Source organism: Neopsephotus bourkii, unplaced genomic scaffold, assembly GCF_033783945.1.
Source record: "Neopsephotus bourkii isolate Nb327-2 ecotype Australia unplaced genomic scaffold, CSIRO-AGI_Nbou_v1 NB_846, whole genome shotgun sequence".
NCBI lineage: Eukaryota > Metazoa > Chordata > Aves > Psittaciformes > Psittacidae > Neopsephotus > Neopsephotus bourkii.
Window position 1 is genome coordinate 3,289,194 of NW_026901342.1, and position 19,576 is coordinate 3,308,769.

General features: G+C 41.1%; 1 protein-coding gene across 1 annotated transcript in view; it reads right to left on the bottom strand.

The window, feature by feature from the left end:
• Positions 1-16,634, bottom strand: part of SMCHD1 (structural maintenance of chromosomes flexible hinge domain containing 1) — a 71,477-nt gene extending 54,843 nt beyond the window's left edge. The window contains exons 1-7 of the mRNA XM_061356389.1: positions 16,280-16,634; positions 5,526-5,601; positions 4,900-5,061; positions 2,710-2,792; positions 2,477-2,607; positions 471-585; positions 213-332 (exon numbers count right to left, since the gene is read on the bottom strand). Of these exons, the coding sequence (XP_061212373.1) occupies positions 213-332; positions 471-585; positions 2,477-2,607; positions 2,710-2,792; positions 4,900-5,061; positions 5,526-5,601; positions 16,280-16,459 (867 nt within the window). The 5' untranslated portion in view covers positions 16,460-16,634. The remainder of the gene's footprint in view (positions 1-212; positions 333-470; positions 586-2,476; positions 2,608-2,709; positions 2,793-4,899; positions 5,062-5,525; positions 5,602-16,279) is intronic.
• Positions 16,635-19,576: the final 2,942 nt, after the last annotated feature.

A 19,576-nucleotide genomic window follows, 5' to 3' on the forward strand; every position in this document is an offset into this window, starting at 1 on the left:
CTTCAAACTGAAAAAAGAATAACATACAAATAAAGCCTAATGATATAGTTTACTCAAGTGTCCCGTTGCTTCCTTTTGTACTTTACATTTGCAAATGATTCAGTAAGACAAAGATACTCCTAGACAGGTAGTACAAGAATATTACAAAGTGAAACCATGTTAACCTGGGAAATGCTTTCAATTAAAAAACAGAAAGTAGGAAAGCCATTTACCTTTCTGTTTTGAATGTATCCGCTATATATTGCTTCTTTGTTTTTCTCCTTCTTTTCAAAATCCTCTTTAGAAAGGACAAGTTCATGAACATCCTGAGACTCTGCAGGTTTGCTTATCATCTGATTGTATTAAAGAAACAGCATTTAAAATCAAAATAAGATTTAAAGTTAACATAAAATAGTTTAAGTCTGTGATTAAATGCTAGGACAGTATGATCATGTAAAAATGCTTTAAAATGAAGATTGACATTTACTTACTCTGGCAGACTGTCCAATGAAGAACACTGCTTGCTTGCCTCCAACTCCAAAATATGAGATGTCACTATTCAAACTACGAGGCACTGGCAAAGGGCGCACATAACCTGAATGATCACTAAGAGTAAAAGTGCGTTTAATACGTTTTCTCAAAAAAAAAAAAGAAAAAGTAATTAAAAAAACCCCAAACTTGTGATTTAAACAGCTTGTATTAACTTTTTCTTATAGTCACTGTTAAAAAAAACCTCCATGTTAGACCTATTATAGTTGCAACACTTAAATAGATGTGCCTAAAATTGTTGATGTGCTCTTTTTTAAAAGGATGGTGACTGACAAACTCGTTTCCCATGTTATCTTATGAGACATTTGTATCCTTCTACCAAACCAGATCTTATTCAGTCATACAAGTTCAACTTTTTCATCTGACTCTTTTGCTTATTACTATCTATGTACAGTCTTTTTACACTGAAGTTCAGATGAAAGAGAGGAAAATATATGGCTGGTAGAATTTGACAGAAAAATAAACTATTACTATGAAAACTGTTTTCCAGTGACAACTCTGCAACAGGGACACAGTCAACAGGTCTGTGTGACAAGTACAGTAATTATGCAGAGTTTTAATAGTAGAAGGTAAAAAGGCAAATCCCTCAATGCTCTCCCTTTGACCATGGCAAGATAATGCAAAGCTGCTGCAAAAGAAAATGGTTTACAAAACAGAAAGCTCATCTTTCTGACATCATCCTTTCACAGAAATACTTCTGAGCCAAAATGGGAAATAATGCCAACCATTACTGGAAAGACTACATACACCATCAGCAATTAAACTCCATGTCTTTTAAGTCAGCTTTGATAGACAAACAAGTCTTACCTAGTTTAACCAAACAGTAGGACAAATATCTGTTTTTAAATCGTAGCAGTCCCAAATGAAAACATGGTGTAGATGGTATCCTGGTATAATTTACAGCTATGCTCCCACTAATGGTATCAACACACTGTTTAAACCTGTAGCTTAAAAATACTATACATTTTTACTGTTACTAAATTCACCTACAGCAATTTTAAAAAGCTCTGATTTTTTTTACAAGTGACTAGATGACCCAGGATCACTATGCCATTATCTCCAGTTGTTTGATAGCTATTAGTGGTTCTATTTGAGGATGCTTCCAAGGCAAAAAGCCCCTCAGCTATACTACCACTTCCCTTTGCCCCATTACTTTTTACTCTAGTTTCTCATAGACAAATTAGTTACATGCATATGTGTCTAGGCTGTGATCCTCATCTTGACACTGACTGTCCTAGATTTAAAGTATTTAAAACAGTGACTAAAGTTCAAGAACTGGACACAACTGCTTTTCTGGAATTTTGTACACTAAGGTTAAACCTGGCTGTGCAGATGGAAGATCTCTTAAGAACAGACTGAAATTTGTACAATTAATTTGTCTAGGTAGCAAAACCCACCATAAACCTCCACTTTCTTCTTTAAATACAGACCATTTCAAAAGAACTCCTTCAAAAATTAATCATCTTCAGGTATAATATTACATTAAACAATACACAACTAAGATACAAAACAAAACAAAAACCACCAAAAAACATCCCAAATGAACAAAAAAAACCCTAAACAAAATCTCTGTATCCATCAGTCAAGTAGCATAACAGACATTAAATGCATTACTTAATGAACTACTAAAAGGCTTTCAGGTAATAAATGAATAAACTACAAAAAAACCTCTGCACAGAATGTGCGTAAGCGTATGTAGGCAAGTCAAAGACAGCGCAGAAAAAGCCACAAGAATTCAAAAAACCCAAACATTCTCGCAGTATCATAAGAGCAGTTTTGTGTTATGAAGCTTCTCTATTTCCTACCTACAAAAAGTAGGTGTCTATTTATTTGTAATCACAGAATGACAGATTTTAGCTGTTGTTACAGAGGTGCATCTTAAAAATTATGTTCTGTGAACCTTCACAGAGTTTGCCAGTTGCTGTAAAAATGATCAAAACTTTCTAACCTTTCGAAGTCACCTTGTCTTGTAAACTTTGACAACCTATACACAGCCCAGTTGTTAAGCTGTTTAGAAGTCATTCCTCTTCCATTATCAATCACAGCAACAGCTGATTTTCCTTGGGATTCATCAAATAACTGTTTTGGGGGGAAAAGAAACAATAAACAAAATCCAAGGAGCACCAGAAAGAAAAGATAATGCAAACTATACCTGAAGAAAGTAGCATATTTCTATCTTACCAATTTTATCTGTATGCTCCGAATATCAGTATTTCGGGACGTAGCTGACAGAGAATTGTCAATCAATTCAGCAAGGGCAAATGCTAAAGAAATTGAAGAAAAATAAACCTATGAAAATCTTGTTCTCAAAAGGCAGCACTCAGAAAACAGGCACACACAGAGTAGTTTCTTAGTTTCTTTTGAGCAATTCCCAAAATACAGACAAGAGCTAAGCACTATCAGAACCATCAAAATTATATCACATCTCGACTTAAAAGAGAAACAACCAAACCAAAACAATGTGCACATATACCATTATGATTTGTTTCATCATTGAACCTGTTGATATAAGAACACAACTACTGGAAGTTTGTATGAACAGTGATGAACTAACAGGCTCCTTACTATAAGACAAACTTCTTTTCCATGATTAGGAATGAATTTGATTCATATGAAAGTGTCAAGCACGTAAAAAACTGACTCTGACTTGTAAAAAATATTAAGAATGAACTCGTTGAAAAAAACTAAATGGATACGTTGAACAACTTCCAAATTACAAAGTTATTTGTTTACAAAAAGAACACAAAGAAAATTGTAAAAATGGTTGAACAATTTAGTGAATCGTAACTACAACCCAAATTTTATCAGTTACATGGCAATACACACCAGAAACAGCCAGACAAACTACTCACACAAGTTTGTGTCTCTAAACATTAAAAATACTTGGAGCCCTTATCTAAAGTTAGGACTACTTAACTTTAGTGAAAAACTGCATTTAAATTAGGACAATGGCACCAATTTAGAAAAATACATTAAGTTTGGAGTAATTTACTCCAACTGATCAGCCCTAGTGAATAGATATTTCCATTCAGTCTCTGATAAAAGTTTCATTTGCAACGTTCCTCAGAATGCTACAGCGCAAATCACACTGGCCATCCCTTGTGTATTAGTATCATACAGCAATACTGAAGTATTTGTCATTTTCCCTCAAGTTGTTTCTGAAGTATAAAAACAGTTCTCTGATCCTTTGCAAACTTCTTCACTGCTAACAACACGAGCTGAGCACCAGTTATGTCATCTATCCCTACTATTCCATACCAAAGAACAGTGACTCCCCATCAACACCTGAAACTGGTTAGGCATGTCCTTAAGAGATGTTTTAAAAAAGGAGCATCAGCTGCAGTGCACTTACACATGCTCAAAAATTGCTATTTGCTCTAACAAGTCAATTCCAGTGCATAATAAACAAAAGTAGACAGTAATATAGCTGTTCTGCAAATGTGAATTATGAATGTGTTGCAGAATTTCACAATTACTCTACTAGGGTCTCAAAGGTGAGATTTAGTAGCACATGAGGAAAAAATATGCCAGTAATGTCATTACAGAAGTAGATTTAAAGGTTATTCTGTTCATAATCTTGATCACTGTAGTGTCTTTGGGATTGAAGAGTTATGACAAGAAGTAGTACCAGAACTTTTGGAACATTTTAAAGATTTTTGGAGTAGCAATATGAACACATGCAGTACACTTGGAGCAGGAATCATCCTTTTCCCTATGTCAACTACTACAGAGTACAGGTAAGAGCAAGAGTTGACTTAAATGCATGTGAAAAGTTTCTCACAAACACCTGAAGCTTGTTCACTCTCTTTTACAGAGAATGATTTAAAGCACCCTAACAAAGCTGCTTTAGCAGTAATATGATAGAGGAAAATGTAAGAAAGTTTACTTTTCCCTTAGTAGTAGTAAAGTTTGCTTTAATACTAAAAAAACAAGACTTCAAAAGACAACACTGACATCCTATATTTAAATCATTTTTCTGTCTCATAAATAAATATGCTTCGGCTTTTGGGCAAAAGTTTGCAGGGAGAGAAAACAGAAAATCTATGTGGATGATACTGCCAGATGGACCCAAACAAAAGTTTCAAATACTTAAAAAATAGAGCAAGTTGTCAAGAAACTTTGTTACCTAGGCCCACAGACATTGACAGACATAATCAAAATCTTTTCTTCTCCTGTTTCAATTACTTTCCTCCTGTTCCAATACTTCTGGAACACAAACCTATCAAAGATGCTACTACATTTTACATTCAAGCCACACTGCAAAAGGCAGTATATTCATCTGTGGAAGGCTGATGTGACCTGGATACAAAATCCCTGGGTAATATAACATATAAACATAATTTACACAAGATTATTTTGGCAAGGACTTACGCAAAGGATTTTGCCCTTCACTGGCATAGTACTCGTACATGCCACTTTTGACAAGGGTATCGTAGTGGGGCAGGAAGTCAATTCGCTCCTTGGTTGCCGAAAGCAGCATCTGATCAACTGACTGTAGCAAATATAAAGTAATTCCATCTTCAACAAGTTCACCTGCAGAGAAGATGAAATACAAAGTATATTGAAGAGCACTGCACCTGGCAACTTCTGCTCTCAAAACTAGTACAGTTTTAGCCACAGGTGCTCTCTGTATTTTCTTAGGCATTGACTGCTCAGCATCCTAGCAGCAGCATGTAATTTAAAATCCTTTCACTTTTCCAAGTTTACTAATGCAAGTTTTTCTCAGGCAATAGCTATTTACATGATATTTTTTCATACCATTTACAGAACTTGTGACAAAAGACTGAAGATCACCTTGTATAACTGTCATCATACTAATGAGTAGTTGTTAAAATCTGGTTTGTGAAACTCAATTTTGTAACAATTCTTGGCAAACTACTATAGGATTTACGTTTCCAATTAATTATTGCATGTCACAGAGTATAAATAATCACCATGCAGTCTTTGCAATGAATAGAAGAAATAGCTGTATTTATCTTCCTATCTTAGATACTTACTGAAGTTGTCTTCTGTAATTTCCTTCCTGCTCGTTGTGGTGATAACAAAGTTTTCATCATCAGCTATGCCAAATGCCTACAAAATTTGCAGGTTATTCAGTTATGATAACTAAAGACTCCGTAAAATACTCAAATAAATAGAATCCACAAAGTAAACTAGTGGTCTTTGCCACACGCTACTGGGAAGTGACCAAACATTTTTCCCATATTAATTCACAACATAATTTAATTCCAGAACTTAACTTCATTTGCTTTATCAACTTAGCTAAAACTGTCTGCACTCAAGTAGTTTGGATTTTTACCTGCCTAAAATACATTCTAATGAGCAACAGAAATTTTCAGCAGGAGGAACTGTCTTACCGGTAATCACCTTGAAGGCCGAGAAACAAGACTGAACAGCTCTATTACAGACTATGCAACTAAAACAGCAACTACAACAGCAATAGCCACGATCTAGAGGGTGTTCCATATTTAATTTCACCCTTTTGAGACATTAAACCAACCAAATATTTCTTAATGTTGGATACACACTAATGTTTCTGCTCTTCAAGTGTATCATACATTAACAAACAAACAAACAAACAGAAAAAAGGAAAAAAATATCGAGATTTCTTTTAGAAAATTCTTTACCATTAAACCACTGAACTGTACTCTTCTGAACCTAAATGATCATGGCTGCACTGCTGCCTCCAACTTTTGAACATATTTCTGTAGCTTTGGACTTTCTATCCTGTTTTCTACATAGACTCATATGCCTCTACATCCATCCTAACTAATCTCTTTCTTAAAATGATAAACTAAATACCTGTATTTTCTCCTGCCTTTCCAGGTCTTTGAAACTCAATTAAAAGCCAACTCAAATCCTGTTTGACTCCAACAACCCTGTCAGTCCTGCAGTCGTGACTCCTACAGGTGCTTTCTGCACATTCAGTCAGATTCTTCCCTGAAGCTCTTGCATTCCCAAAGCAGCTTGCCCTCATCATTTCCCATACCTCTTTTCTTTCCATCCCTTGCTTTCAGACTCACAAAATTATTCTTAACACACTGCTTAAGCTTTTGTTAGAAGCCTGCTTTCATTCTTTCAGTTCCCTTCTCCCTAGTTGCAACTATGTTAAAGATAGTTAGTACCCATCAGCAAAATCGTTAAGTTTCTCACAGCACCTGGTACAAGTGAAACAAACGAAGATGACATTAAGACATTGATGGCCAGGCTTAGAGATCTGGAGTAATTATTACTTTTTAACTCTTTTATGGTCATATCTCTTCAACTTAGCCTTTCACAGTACACACATTTCTACATCACAAACCCATGCAGGGAAAAAAAAAAAAAATAAATGAATACTCAGCGCAAGGAAAATAAGTAGCAAAAAATCTGGATACTATAAACCTAACCTCCCACTATGCCATTCAAGTTTAGCAGTTATTACAGAGTTTTACTTCTGAAAGCACAGATAAGCATCTTTTCCCTCCAGGTATAATTACAGCTTCCCTGTTTTCTCTACCTCCAAGAAAGCTCTTCTGCTCCCAAAACCTTATATACAGTGCAGCGTTTACTTTAAAGGCAGAAAGAAGTTGGTTAGGATGCCTGCACATGAAGTGCCTGCACAAGACTGCAGCCTGCTAACTGAGCAGGGGCAGCCTCATCGTTCCAGCTCTCTCCTGGATTCCAGGAGTGAGCCTTAACTAAGCCAACTGCAACAGCCTCGCAGACTACACCTGCCTTTCCCCTGGTGACTTAAGCATTATGGTTATCTACAGGCAGCAGGTCCATTCCATGTCATTTAGAGATAAGTTCCTGAGCACGTTCATGGACCAAGTATGGCAGTCCTAACTGCAGATAAGCTCTTTTTCTTGGCTATGTCTGAATTTAAGAGGCTGCAACCTTTATAAACTTCGGCAAACTTAGAAAATTTCTCAGTTTGAAAATACCACTTTCATGTCATGTCCCACAACATCGTTGTCTCTAAATTGGACGGACACATATCTGATAGATGGACCACCACCGGGACAAAGAATTGGCTGGATGGCTGCGTGCACAGTGTTGTAGTAAACAGCTCAATGTTCACATGGAGACCAGCAACGAGTGGTGTCCCTCAGGGATGGGTATTGGTACTGATCTTGTTCAACATCTTTCTTGGGGACATGGACAGTGGGATTGAGTGTGCCCTCAGCAAGTCTGCCGATGACACCAAGCTGTGTGGTTCAGTTGATACACTGGAGGGAAGGAATGCCATCGAGAGGGACCTTGACACGCTTGTGAGCTGGGCTGATACCAACCTCATGAAGTTTAACCATGACAAGTGCAAGGTCCTACACCTGGATCGGAGCAATCCCAGACACAGCTACAGGTTGGGCAGAGAAGAGATTGAGAGCAGCCCTGCAGAGAAGGACTTGGGGGTGTTGGTTGATGAGAAAATGAACATGAACCAGCTTCAGTGTGTGCTTGCAGCCCAGAAAGCCAATCGTATCCTGGGCTGCATCAAAAGGAGTGTGACCAGCAGGTCTAAGGAGGTGATCCTGCCCCTCTACTCTGCTCTCATGAGGCTTCACTTGGAGTATTGCGTGCAGTTCTGGTGTCCTCAGTATAAAAAGGACATGGAACTGTTGGAACAAGTCCCGAGGAGGGCCACAAGGATGATCGGGGGACTGGAGCACCTCCAGTATGAAGACAGGCTCAGAAAGCTGGGGCTGTTCAGCCTGGAGAAGAGAAGGCTGCGTGGAGACCTCATAGCAGCCTTCCAGTATCTGAAGGGGGCCTTACAAGGGTGCTGGGAAAGGACTATTCATTAGGGACTGTAGTGATGTCCTAGTGACTGTAGTAGGACAAGGGGTAACAGGTTAAAATGTAAACAGGGGAAGTTTAGATTGGATATAAGGAGGAAGTTCTTTACTGTGAGGGCAGCGAGGCAATGGAATGGGTTGTCCAGGAAAACTGTGAATCCCTGGCAGTGTTCAAAGCCAAGTTAGACAGAGCCTTGGGTGACTTAGTCTAGTGTGAGGTGCCCCTGCCCATGGGAGGTGCTTGGAACTGAATGACCTTAAGGTCCTTTCCAACCCAAACTATTCTGTGATTCTATGGATAAAACTATAAAACACATTTATGGAAAATTATTTTATTCTCAAATCAGAGATTTTCAAACCAGGAAGTGTCAATAGTACTTATGGATACTGAGATATTTGTATCACCTCTTTCAATTATTCACAGAACTAGATATTATTAAGGTCATTCATACAAGTTAGCAAATACAAAATTTAAGATATAAACAGATTAAGTGGAGACAAAGACTTTGCTGGAAGCAGCTGAGAACCAACTGTATGCAACTCGTAAGAGTCACGATCAAATAAGCTTTTCCAGTTCACTGTTGGGTCAGCTAGTCTTATCATGACAACAGACTGCTGCTGAGGACATGGTACTGAGCCCTTATGATAGCAGAACAATAATCTTTAATCATAATCTGAATGAGCTTTCACAATGTCAGAATACAAACATGTATTATCCTTTAACACCAAAAGAAAGGGCATCCAAAATTCTCTAGAAAAGCAGTTGCATTCAAAAAAAAAAAAAAAAATTATTTCTAAACACTTCTTGGAGCTCAATGCAAAGAGTTACATATTATGGAAATACAGGAACACCCAGTAGCCCCTGTCTTCTGAGCAGATGGTCACTAGATGCAACCTACAGACAGAATCAGCAGTGAACTGTAGTGTTCTGAAATATTTCCAACTATCCTTTACTGATGAAGTTACCTTTATCTAAAGAGTGAATTACAGAAGACTGCATTTGCAGAAATTGAAGTGCCTTGTTCTCTGTTCTAGTTGAAAGTTTCACTACTTTCAGAAGTTCAGCTGATACACGACTTACAAGATTTGACAAGTGGAAAGAATTTATGCAAAGAGCATTCTGTCATTACTAGACTTCCTCAGAGTCTACTCAAATATAGTAACTTTCATTAGACCTTCACAAGCCTTTGTGTCTAATAGCAAAATCACAAATATTAATATTTGTGCAGCTATCAACCAAAATTTGGACATTGACTTCATACAGCTTCCACTATGAAAATACTTTGTATGACATCACTTTTTAAAGTAACAAGAATTCAAAAGCCACTCTTCAAAAGCAAAAACATAACTTTGTCACATCTAAGAAGCTACACCTGGAAAACTAACGCTAAAGCAATGCAAATACTCTGTACATGACAGCACTCAAATTTGTGCACGAACTTAAAAGCCACACATCTTTCCAGTAAGTCAACACACAGTAAGGCAGTACCCAAGCGCACAAAGGTATGCAAACTGCATCCTTCTTCCCACTGAAACGTCAGTGGCAAAGTTGCTAATGCACAAGCATTTCAGTAAAGCCTGAAATATGACAGTTTTCGAAAAAACTCGTAATATTGTTGCATTTTTTACATATCTTAACAGCATCAACAGTTTCTTTAAAAATGAAGGAAAAACTGGTTTGTGTGTGCCTATTATGCTTAATATACATCTATTTTTAGTTTCTGATTACACAGGATCTTGAAAAAATGAACATAGGTTTTATAGTACAAAAATATAATTATTATAAGATGAATAGATTTCACCATTAAGAAGTACTTTTCTTGAGCAAATTTATTAGAACAACATCTTAAAACTTTTTAAATACATTTAAGAGTTACCCTCTGATGATATGAACAGCAGAAGTTGCTAATATATTTTCACTGATCACAAATAATTTCATTATACATTATTTATTAGGCTTTGGTAAGCAAATAGTCATAAAAACCCCTCCCAAACCCAAACATATTTTTTAGTTTCCATCACATCTATGCTTCTTCTTCATACTCCCTTTTAATGAATGCCTTTTTTGTCCCTTAGCTTGAGGATGCGTATCACAAAACTTCTATGCAGTTTTCAGCACAGATACCTTTCTGCTTTAAAAGCAGCATGACCTCTCTGTAAATGCCTGGAAGGATTCCTGCCAGCTTAGCCACCAACTGAAGTGTTCCAGCTTCACTGCGTACCGGGACAACGTAAGCAAGAGATCTACGACTACTGCCAACAAAGTTTAGCTCCATTCTGCTCACTGCAGGTAAGTATTTTCCAGTTATACTCTAAACATCAGGACAAGTAGTGGGGCATACAGCTAACAGAAGAGGAAGGTGTACATGCAATAGTACTCCCAAGACTCACAGAATTGTTCAGGTTGGAAGGGTCCTCTGGAGATCATCCAGTCCAACTCCCCTGCTGAGGCAGGGCCACCTAGAGCAGGTTATACAGGAAGGCACCCAGGTGGATTTTGGATGTCTCCAGAGAAGGATGCTCCACAACCTCCCTGGGCAGCCTGTTCCAGTGCTCTGCCAACACAGAGTTCTTCCTTATGTTGAGGTGCAACTTCCTTTGTTTTAGTTTATAGCCATTGCTCCTTGCCCTCTCACTGGGCACCACTGAAAAGAGTCTGGCATCATCCTCTGAGATATTTCTATGCATAAACGAATATAATCTCAGTCTTCTCTTCTCTAGACTTAACAGGCCCAGCTCCTGCAACCTCTCCTCATAAGAGGAGATGCTCCAGACCCCTGATCATCCTTGTGGTCCTCTGCTGGACCCTCTCCAGTAGCTCCTTGTCCTTCTTGTACTGAGGAGCCCAGAACTGGACACAGTACTCCAGATGTCAGAGAGTCAGATGTCAGGCCAGTGCCAGGGAGGATAACCTCACTTATCAGGGTCAGTAGAGGGGGAGGATCACCTCGCTTGATGTGCTGGCCACACTCCTTCCAATGCACCACAGGGTACTACTGGCCCTCCTGGCTCACAGTCAACTTGTCATCCACTGGGACTCCCAGATCCTTCTCAGCTGCACTGCTCTCCAGTAGCTCAGACTCCAACCTGTACTAGTATTTGGGGTGCTTCCTCCACAGATGAAGTACTCTGCACTTGTCCTTGTTGAACCTCATTAGGATACTCTCCGCCCAGTTTCCCAGCCTATCAAGGTCCCATTGAATGGCAGTGCAGCTTTCTGGTGTATCAGCCACTTCCCCAGCTTCCCATCACCAGCAAACTTGCTGAGGGTACACTCAAGCCCTTCATCCAGATCACTGATAAAGAAGTTGAATAAGACTGAATACAATATTGATCTCTGGGGAACACCACTGACTAAAGGCCTCAAACTGGATACTGCTCTGGGGACCATGACCCTCTGAGCTCTGCCATTCAGCCAGCTTTTTATCTAACTCACTGTCCATCCACCTAACCCACATTTCCTAAGTTTACCCAAAAGGATGTTATATAGGGAGACAGTATCAAAAGCCTTGCTGAAGTCAAGGTACATAGCATCCACTGCTCTCTCCTCATTGACCCATCCTGCCATGTCATCATAGAAAGCTATCAGATGATCACACAAGATTCACCTTCGGTGAATTCATGCTGACGAATCCTGATGATCTTCATCTCTTCTACATGCTTGGTGATGACCTCCAGAATGACCTGCTCCATCACCTTTCCAGGGATGGAGGTGAGGCAGACTAACTGGTAGCTTCCCACATCCTCTGTCTTGCCCTTTTTGAAGATGGAAGTAACACTGGCCTTCCTCCAACAACTGGGCACCTCTCCCATTCTCTGTGATATTTCAAAGATGATGGAGAGTGGCAGAGCAACAACATCTGACAACTCCTTCAGCACCCATGGGTGCATCCCATCAAGGCCAATGGATTTATGGGTGTTAAATCTGTCAAGTCTATCCCTAACCTAAGAAGAAATGAAATTTTGTATTTAATTTACTTATTCACCTTATGATTTCATGGTTCTGGGGACCGAAATGACATGACTGTTCTACATATGATCGACAGTGCTCAAGTGGAATAATCAAGCTAACAGATAATTTTTAATTAAGAGGCTTCTGCTTTACAACTGATCACTGCAAGGAAGAAAATGAAGACTATATCTGCTCCAACTTCTTTTAAAATAAAAATTAAAATCTTTTAATCTTTCCCCTTACACACATTCAGAACTAGAAGCTGATTCATAAGTTTATAAAGCCACATCCAACCACACTGTCAGGTGTTAACTTGTTGCTAAGGGACAGTAAAAAAATAAAAAAACAAAAAATGGTGCCATCAAATACTTGCTTCAAAAAACCTCAAAAGTTTCAAAAATTAACAAAGAATGTTTTAATAATAATGGATAATTTTTGTCCTTTTTTTTTTTTTAATAGAGAAAACATGGATCCTCTCCTAAATTGACCTCTTGAGTAGCCAGACCTCTTGCCTCAAGTCAGCTGTTTTGCTACACAAACAGGAAGATGCTCACCTTCGCTCTGCGTTATGAAAAAACCCTGTAAGTCCCAGAAGTAGCAGCCCAAGACCAGGGCTTCAGGCATTCAAGTATTTCCAACTCTGAATCATCACATACTACAATCAGGTTTAATTTCATTTTCAAAATTTACAATCTCCTTTGACTCCTACGTACCCAGTTATATCCAGAGGAATTCTCTTTTACTACGGGAAGATGTGCACAGCAGAAATAGTTTCAACGGCTTAGTATTTCTGGCACCCTTGTCAGACATTACCACCCCCACAGCCCAGCTGGCAGACTGGGAAACGTATGTGCACCATAGCTGTTACAGCAGAATCACAGAATCATAGAACAGTTAGGGTTGGAAAGGACCTTAAGATCATCTAGTTCTAGCCCCCTTGGGCTAGCCATGGGCAGGGACACCTCACACTAAACCATGCCACCCAAGGCTCTGTCCAACCTGGCCCTGAACACCAGGGATGGAGCATTCACAACTTCCTTGGGCAACCAATTCCAGTGCCTCACCACCCTCACAATAAAGAACTTCTTCCTTATATCCAATCTAAATTTTCCCTGTTTAAGTTTTAAACCATTTAAGTTTGAATCATTTTAAGTTTGAACTCGTTTAAGTTTGAATCATTCATTCACACAACAAACTGCCAATGGAAGTCATTTTAAAGCTGAGCCTGAGCCACTGTACAGGATACCCATGAAAACAGCATGGCTAGGTACGTGATGTTTACCTGATCATGCACTGTAATAACTTTAAGTGGAGAGAAGTGAATGCAACATTCCGTTTCATCTTAGTCTCAACAATTCAAAACTAGCTTATTAAACAGATCTTTCAGAACTTTCATTATTTCCCTGACATGTTTTCAGCACCATGTACTGGGGAAAGCCTGTCCTTCACCTTATTCCTGAAAGTAGTCACAACTTTCAAGATGCCAGAAATCTGGCATTTTGGAGTACAACACTCACGGAAACACAAACAATGCACAAAGCTCCCAGAGGCACTGAGATGCCAGAAATCTCTACCAGAAGCCTAACGAGAATCTGTATACTGTTGGTGTAGAAGACATGTGACATCAAACTTCCCGGACCCTAGCCTGTGCAGCTTTCACTGGACCAGCATTTACTGGTCACATCAAACCATCTGTTTTAGCCTGCTTTCAGAGTTAGATATGCCATATGTAAGATAAAGAAATCTCCAAGGTGCGAAGAGTCATCACACTAAAATTAGTTGTGACAGAGGCATCTCTGACTAACTTGCAGACAGTCAATGCATTGGAGAAGGGCTTTCTATATGAGAAGGATCATCTGAGGTTCTTGCTACACAAGTTTAAGAGCACTAACTCTATTACCCTTAATAATCCAAAAGAACCACCGAGACTGCTGACAAGGATTATGGTGTTGATGTGGTAAGAAAGCATACTTGAAGATTTTACTTTCACAGGCACCAAATCCAAACACAAATTCTGCTGTGTAGCACCAGACTTTTCATATGCTACGTTGCATATCTGAGCGGTCTGCCTAATGGTGCTGAAGCAGCAACTTCCTAGTGTCAATACATTGTAAGATAAGAACCCCCTGAGGCTGTTTGTACCCAGGATACATCATATCTTGTGATGATGGCTTATTTCTGTACTAGACTGCAAATATGCCAAAAGCTCTGTGAACTAATGAGCACTGTGAGGACGCATGGAAACAGAAGTTGCTGGAGCATGCAGCATATATATAAAAAGCCATGAAAACAAAGACTTCCTTGACTGTAACAAATTGAAAATTAGTGTTAACCTCAGTCAAACTGTTAATTACCAAAGTTAAGAAACAAAGATGGGATAATAATCAACGTATTTGCTTTGAATACTGAAAGTATAAAGTATACTTGTGATCCATCCAGTAGGTACAATTGAAATGGGATCCATTAAGACAACTCTTGATGGAAATTACAGAATCCTCACTATTATTCATACAAGGTATGAACCCCTATAATAATGCTCCATTAAAGAAAGTTGGTTCATAGAATCATAGAATCACACAATTCTATGATTACTCCTAGGAGGTATGAACCCCTATGATGATGCTCCACTAAAGAGGAAGTTGGCTGTTAGAAGGCCATGAACCCAACCCACTACCTTCTCTAAATGTTACACTAAGTAAAGTCTACAGATTTCTGTATTCCATTCAGTTGCTTGTTTCTTCTAGCCTTCTGAACTTTAGGGGCACTGATCAGACCAAGGGATGTGCTATCACTCCATAGCCAAATTACTGCCGAGTTGCAGCACCTGAAGTAGTGGCAGTACAGATTCAGTACATCTAATAGAGTACGAACATTCCATTTTGAACACTGAAGTGGGAGACCACTGAGGCAGAAGAACTGTGCAAGGAGGAGATAGTCATGTGTAACAGCTACTCCTGCTAACCTTGATAACTCACAGCTTCCATCTCAGTAGGAAACCATTACATTAAAGATTACCCAGACACATGACAAACAAAGCAATTTCCCCCAAGAGTTTATATGCTGGAGAACAAAGTGCAAATAAAACTGGATAAGCAAACTAAAACAGAATATGCTATCAGACTAAATTAGTGTGCAATTTACAGATTATTTTCCTGTGCGCTCCTCAACATAAAACGTGTGGAGGCAGCTAACAGGTTTTATGGCATTAACTGCTCCTTCAGAAAAAGAAACCACGACAGAAAGTGGGTGGTGCCTTCTGGTATCACTAGCAAACTGAAGTAAACAGCACATAGGCAGGCAGAAATCTCCACCTCCCAGAGGTCTGAAGACAGGGTAAGTTCTCGCGTTGCATAACGAAACCGAAAGGACATCGAGACAGCCAAGACCCAATCAGGCGAACCGTCCGACCGGCAGCCACCCCCTTCAGGCTTCCGAGGGGCAGCTACAGGGCTCAAACCAGGAAAGTACCGGCGCTTCCCGCCCGCACCTTGGACAGCACAAGTTCAGACAGCCCGGCTCTCCGGATCGCCGCCCCGCACCGCCGCCGCTTCCCCGCGCGGGGGAGCTCCTGCGCCGCTGCTGCCCTCCCGCCCGCCGCCAGGGGCTGCTCCCACCGAGCAACTCCGCACCACACAGGCGGCCGCCCTACAGCCGCCGGGGACGATGCCCGCGGCCGTCAGGAGCGTGGGCGCGGTCCCCCCCTCGACGCCCGTCCGCCTGGCCGGGCAGGAAAGTTTGATGGGAGAAAGCAGCGCGATGGCCCGAGCGCCCCAGGCCGGGTGGCGGAGGCTCTCTACCTCCTACCCCCGCCCGCGCAACGGCGCCGGGATGGATGCGCGCCACCGAGACTGGCCCCCCTCGCGCCCTCACTCGGCACGCAGGGCTGGGGCACATGCCGGCAGCCCTCACTCCCCACGTCCCGCGCTGCTCGTCCGCCCCAGACCCCGCCCCCAGGGCAGCGTTAACGGGGCGGCCGTGACCCCGCCGCCGCTCTCCCGCCCTCCCTGCCTGTCCCCAGCACCTGGCGGACGGCGCTACGAAAGCCCCTGTAGTTGTCCTTGCCGTAGTTGAGCACTTTCTCGTCCGAGTCCGCCTGCTCCTGGCGCCGGTCGAAGAGAAACAAGGTGCGGTCCCCGCTACCGCGGGGAGTCCCCAGCACCGGCCTGCGAGTTCCGCGACAGCCTCCCGTCGCAGCTGCCATGTTGGGGAAGGCGAGGAGACGGAAACCGCCCGCCTGCGATGGCGACAACAGCGGTACCTAACAATCGACCCGCGAGCTCCCCCTCCCGGCGCCGACCATCGCATGCATGGAAGCCCCAGCCGGGGAGCCAGAAGAAGCCGGGGAAAGGCCGGGGCAGAGGCCTGGAAGGGGAGGGGCAGCGGGCGGGGAGCGGCACGGAACCGGAAGCGGTTCTTAGAGCCGCTACTCCGGAACGGGTTCACGTTCTCCGCCCTCCGCCATAGCGAGGCAGAAGCGGGCGGTGTGCCGGCGCCCTGGCGGTGGAGCAGCGTACTGCGCCTGGCCGCTGCGCCCGCGCTTAACGCTTCCGAGGCCGCCGCCTAGCGGCTGTTCCGCGTGCTACCTGGGCGGCGAGGGCCCCCTAGCGGACACCTCGCGCCTCGGCCTGGCCCGGGCAGTGTGAGCGCGCTGCGCCGTTAGTGGTGGCGGTGGAACGGAGAGGCAGCTCCTGAGGTGGAGTCAGGCTTCGGTCTGAGGCGCGAAGTGGTGGTTCGTCCACCACCAATCGTGGTCCATAAGCTGTTGTTTGTTGGTTTTAATGCTTGAAACGCTTTTCTCCTCCGAGGGAATGAGTTGGTGTGTTCTCTTCAGTCTTAAAAATCAAATTTCAATTATAACTTAATTCAAACTTTAATATAAAGTTGTTGGGGTTTGTATGTCATAAAGACACAGAATGGTTTGGGTTGGAAGGGACCTTAAAGATCATCTAGTTCCAGCCCCTTGCCATGGGCAGGGACACCTTCCAGTAGACCAGGTTGCTCAAAGTGCCAGTGCCTCACCACTCTCACAGTAAAGGATTTCTTCCCAATGTCCAACCTAAATCTACCCTCTTTCCATTTAAAGCCATTCCCCCTTTTCCTATTTTGTATATGAAAACCCCTACTGACTTTTGCTTAATGCCATTATAGAACAGTAGGAATAGAGTAGCTGCAAGTCTGCAGTTAAAATATTTTAAAAAATCATAGTCTCCATGGTCTTTAAGGACTCAGCAAAACATACTTGTTAGGAAGCTGTTGGGATCTTTTGATCTTTCATTCGTTGTAGGGTAGACTGGTAGCTCTTCCTTCTATCATAAACAAGAGGGACCTAGTTGGGATACACTTTATAAATTAACTTGGAGAAAAAAAGTCACTGGTTACAATTTATGGATTTGGATTTCCAGAAAGTGCAGCTTCTGATGGGGCTAACTCAGAGAAACTGAATGTTTTGTGTATTCTTGTGGTACTTGCAGTTCTTTCATGCTGTGGGGTGTTCTTACATCTTGAACTTATGCACAACTTTTAGTACTGTCAGTCAAGCGTAACACTTCATTTAATAGAGTTTCCTCAGTATTTCCTCTCTTCTGGGAAAAGTCTCTGCTCTAGGAATACATCAGTGCTGAAAGTGGAAACGTTATCTGTAGTCAGTCTTTGAGGGTGACATTTTCATTGTCTGGTACAACTGCTTGTACAGATTGAGATCTAGAAGACATATACAGCTAGCCACTGATTTTTAGCCCTCTAAAAAGATTATGAAACAGACATATACATCCCCAGTTGTAATTAATTACTTTCAAGCTTTGTTGGCACAAAATTGCATATTCACTGATCTCTGTTTTAGGCGTGCTCAAGGTGTGTATGTTGTACATAAGGTGTACGTTGTCTTCTTAGGATGTGAATGTGAAATGAAAGAGAAAACTGTGCAAAAGAAGACAGCCCTTGCTCTGTGTGCTCTGTCCAGTATGTCTGGAAAAGCCACAAATGGGAATGCTGGGAAGAGTGCAGCTGTGACTGGTTTAAGGAATTATCTTTAAAAGGAAATTATTGCATTGGCATGTAGAGGAGGTCTGTAAAATAGTGAAAGTGAAAATGAGTAACAGAAAAAAACCACACCTCCATGAAAGAACTGAGGTTCATGCAGTTACACTCTTTAAGAACGCAAAAAAAAAAGAGTGAAATTGAGCACTGTGGCGTTTTGTGGGAACAAAGAGTGTTTGTGCCACGCAATTAAGAGAGAAAGAGTCTTTTCAGAGTTTGTATACAGTCTCTGACTCAGAGACCCTCTAAATAGTGACTTGATGAAATTTGGAAGAGCATATCAAACCTCGTTAATTTATGAGTTCGTTAAACAGAACTTTGTTTTTCAGCATATTTATACTTCTGAGAGATCACTTCAATTTTGGAATGCTAACTGATTTTGGGGAAAAGAAGAAGCGATTTACTTCATCTAGTTTCAAAATTAATATGCCAAGGAGGGAAGGATGGTTCCACCTGAAATGCAGGCACTTAACTTGCATGAGAATCTGGTCGTCATTATTCAGCTTGTCTTCAACATGGTTGAAAGAACGCCTGCAGTTGCAGAGTTTTGATTCTGCAGTGTGAAGTATTTTGCTCTATTAACAAATGAGTAATCATTTTCAGTCCTCATAGACAAGAACTTTTGTTGCTGGAAAAAGGGATATTGCTTATGCTGATCTACTGGGTTTAAAGTCAGATGTCATGATATTTTTCAGAATTACTAGTAGCAGTAGAGTAAGCAATAATTTGTTCATCTTGCCATTTGGTATTTCAGATGATGCTCAGGGAATGTGTTCTTTAGGTGTGCGTGAGAATGTATTTATCATTATGTCCTACCTGTGTCTAATTTTTTCATTCAAAGAGTAACTTAAATATCTATTTCTTTCTATTAAGAGAAAATATGAGCTAAGTTTCAGCACTGGACAGTTTTAGATAGTAAATATTTTGTATACATGCAATGAAAATCACTGTGTCTTCACTAGAATAAAGTGTACAGCCCCTTAGTGGTGCTTGTTGCAGTGGCACAGTTTGCTGAGTGATGCTCCTGCCTACATATGCTTTGTAGGTACAAAACTACAAATACCAAATTCTCTAGCAAAAGCACTACTCTTATTCAAGGTAACAAAGGGTTTATCTAACAAAAGGAACCTGTGGCATCATGCATTTAGAACTCAATAAACCCTCCACATGGCCTCTTACAAGAAGTATCTTAAGTGAGAACCCCCGAGGTGTGAAACAAAACAGCATCATTACTTGAACTGCTGAAGTGCTAAACGACAGCTTTATTACTCAGAAAAGCATC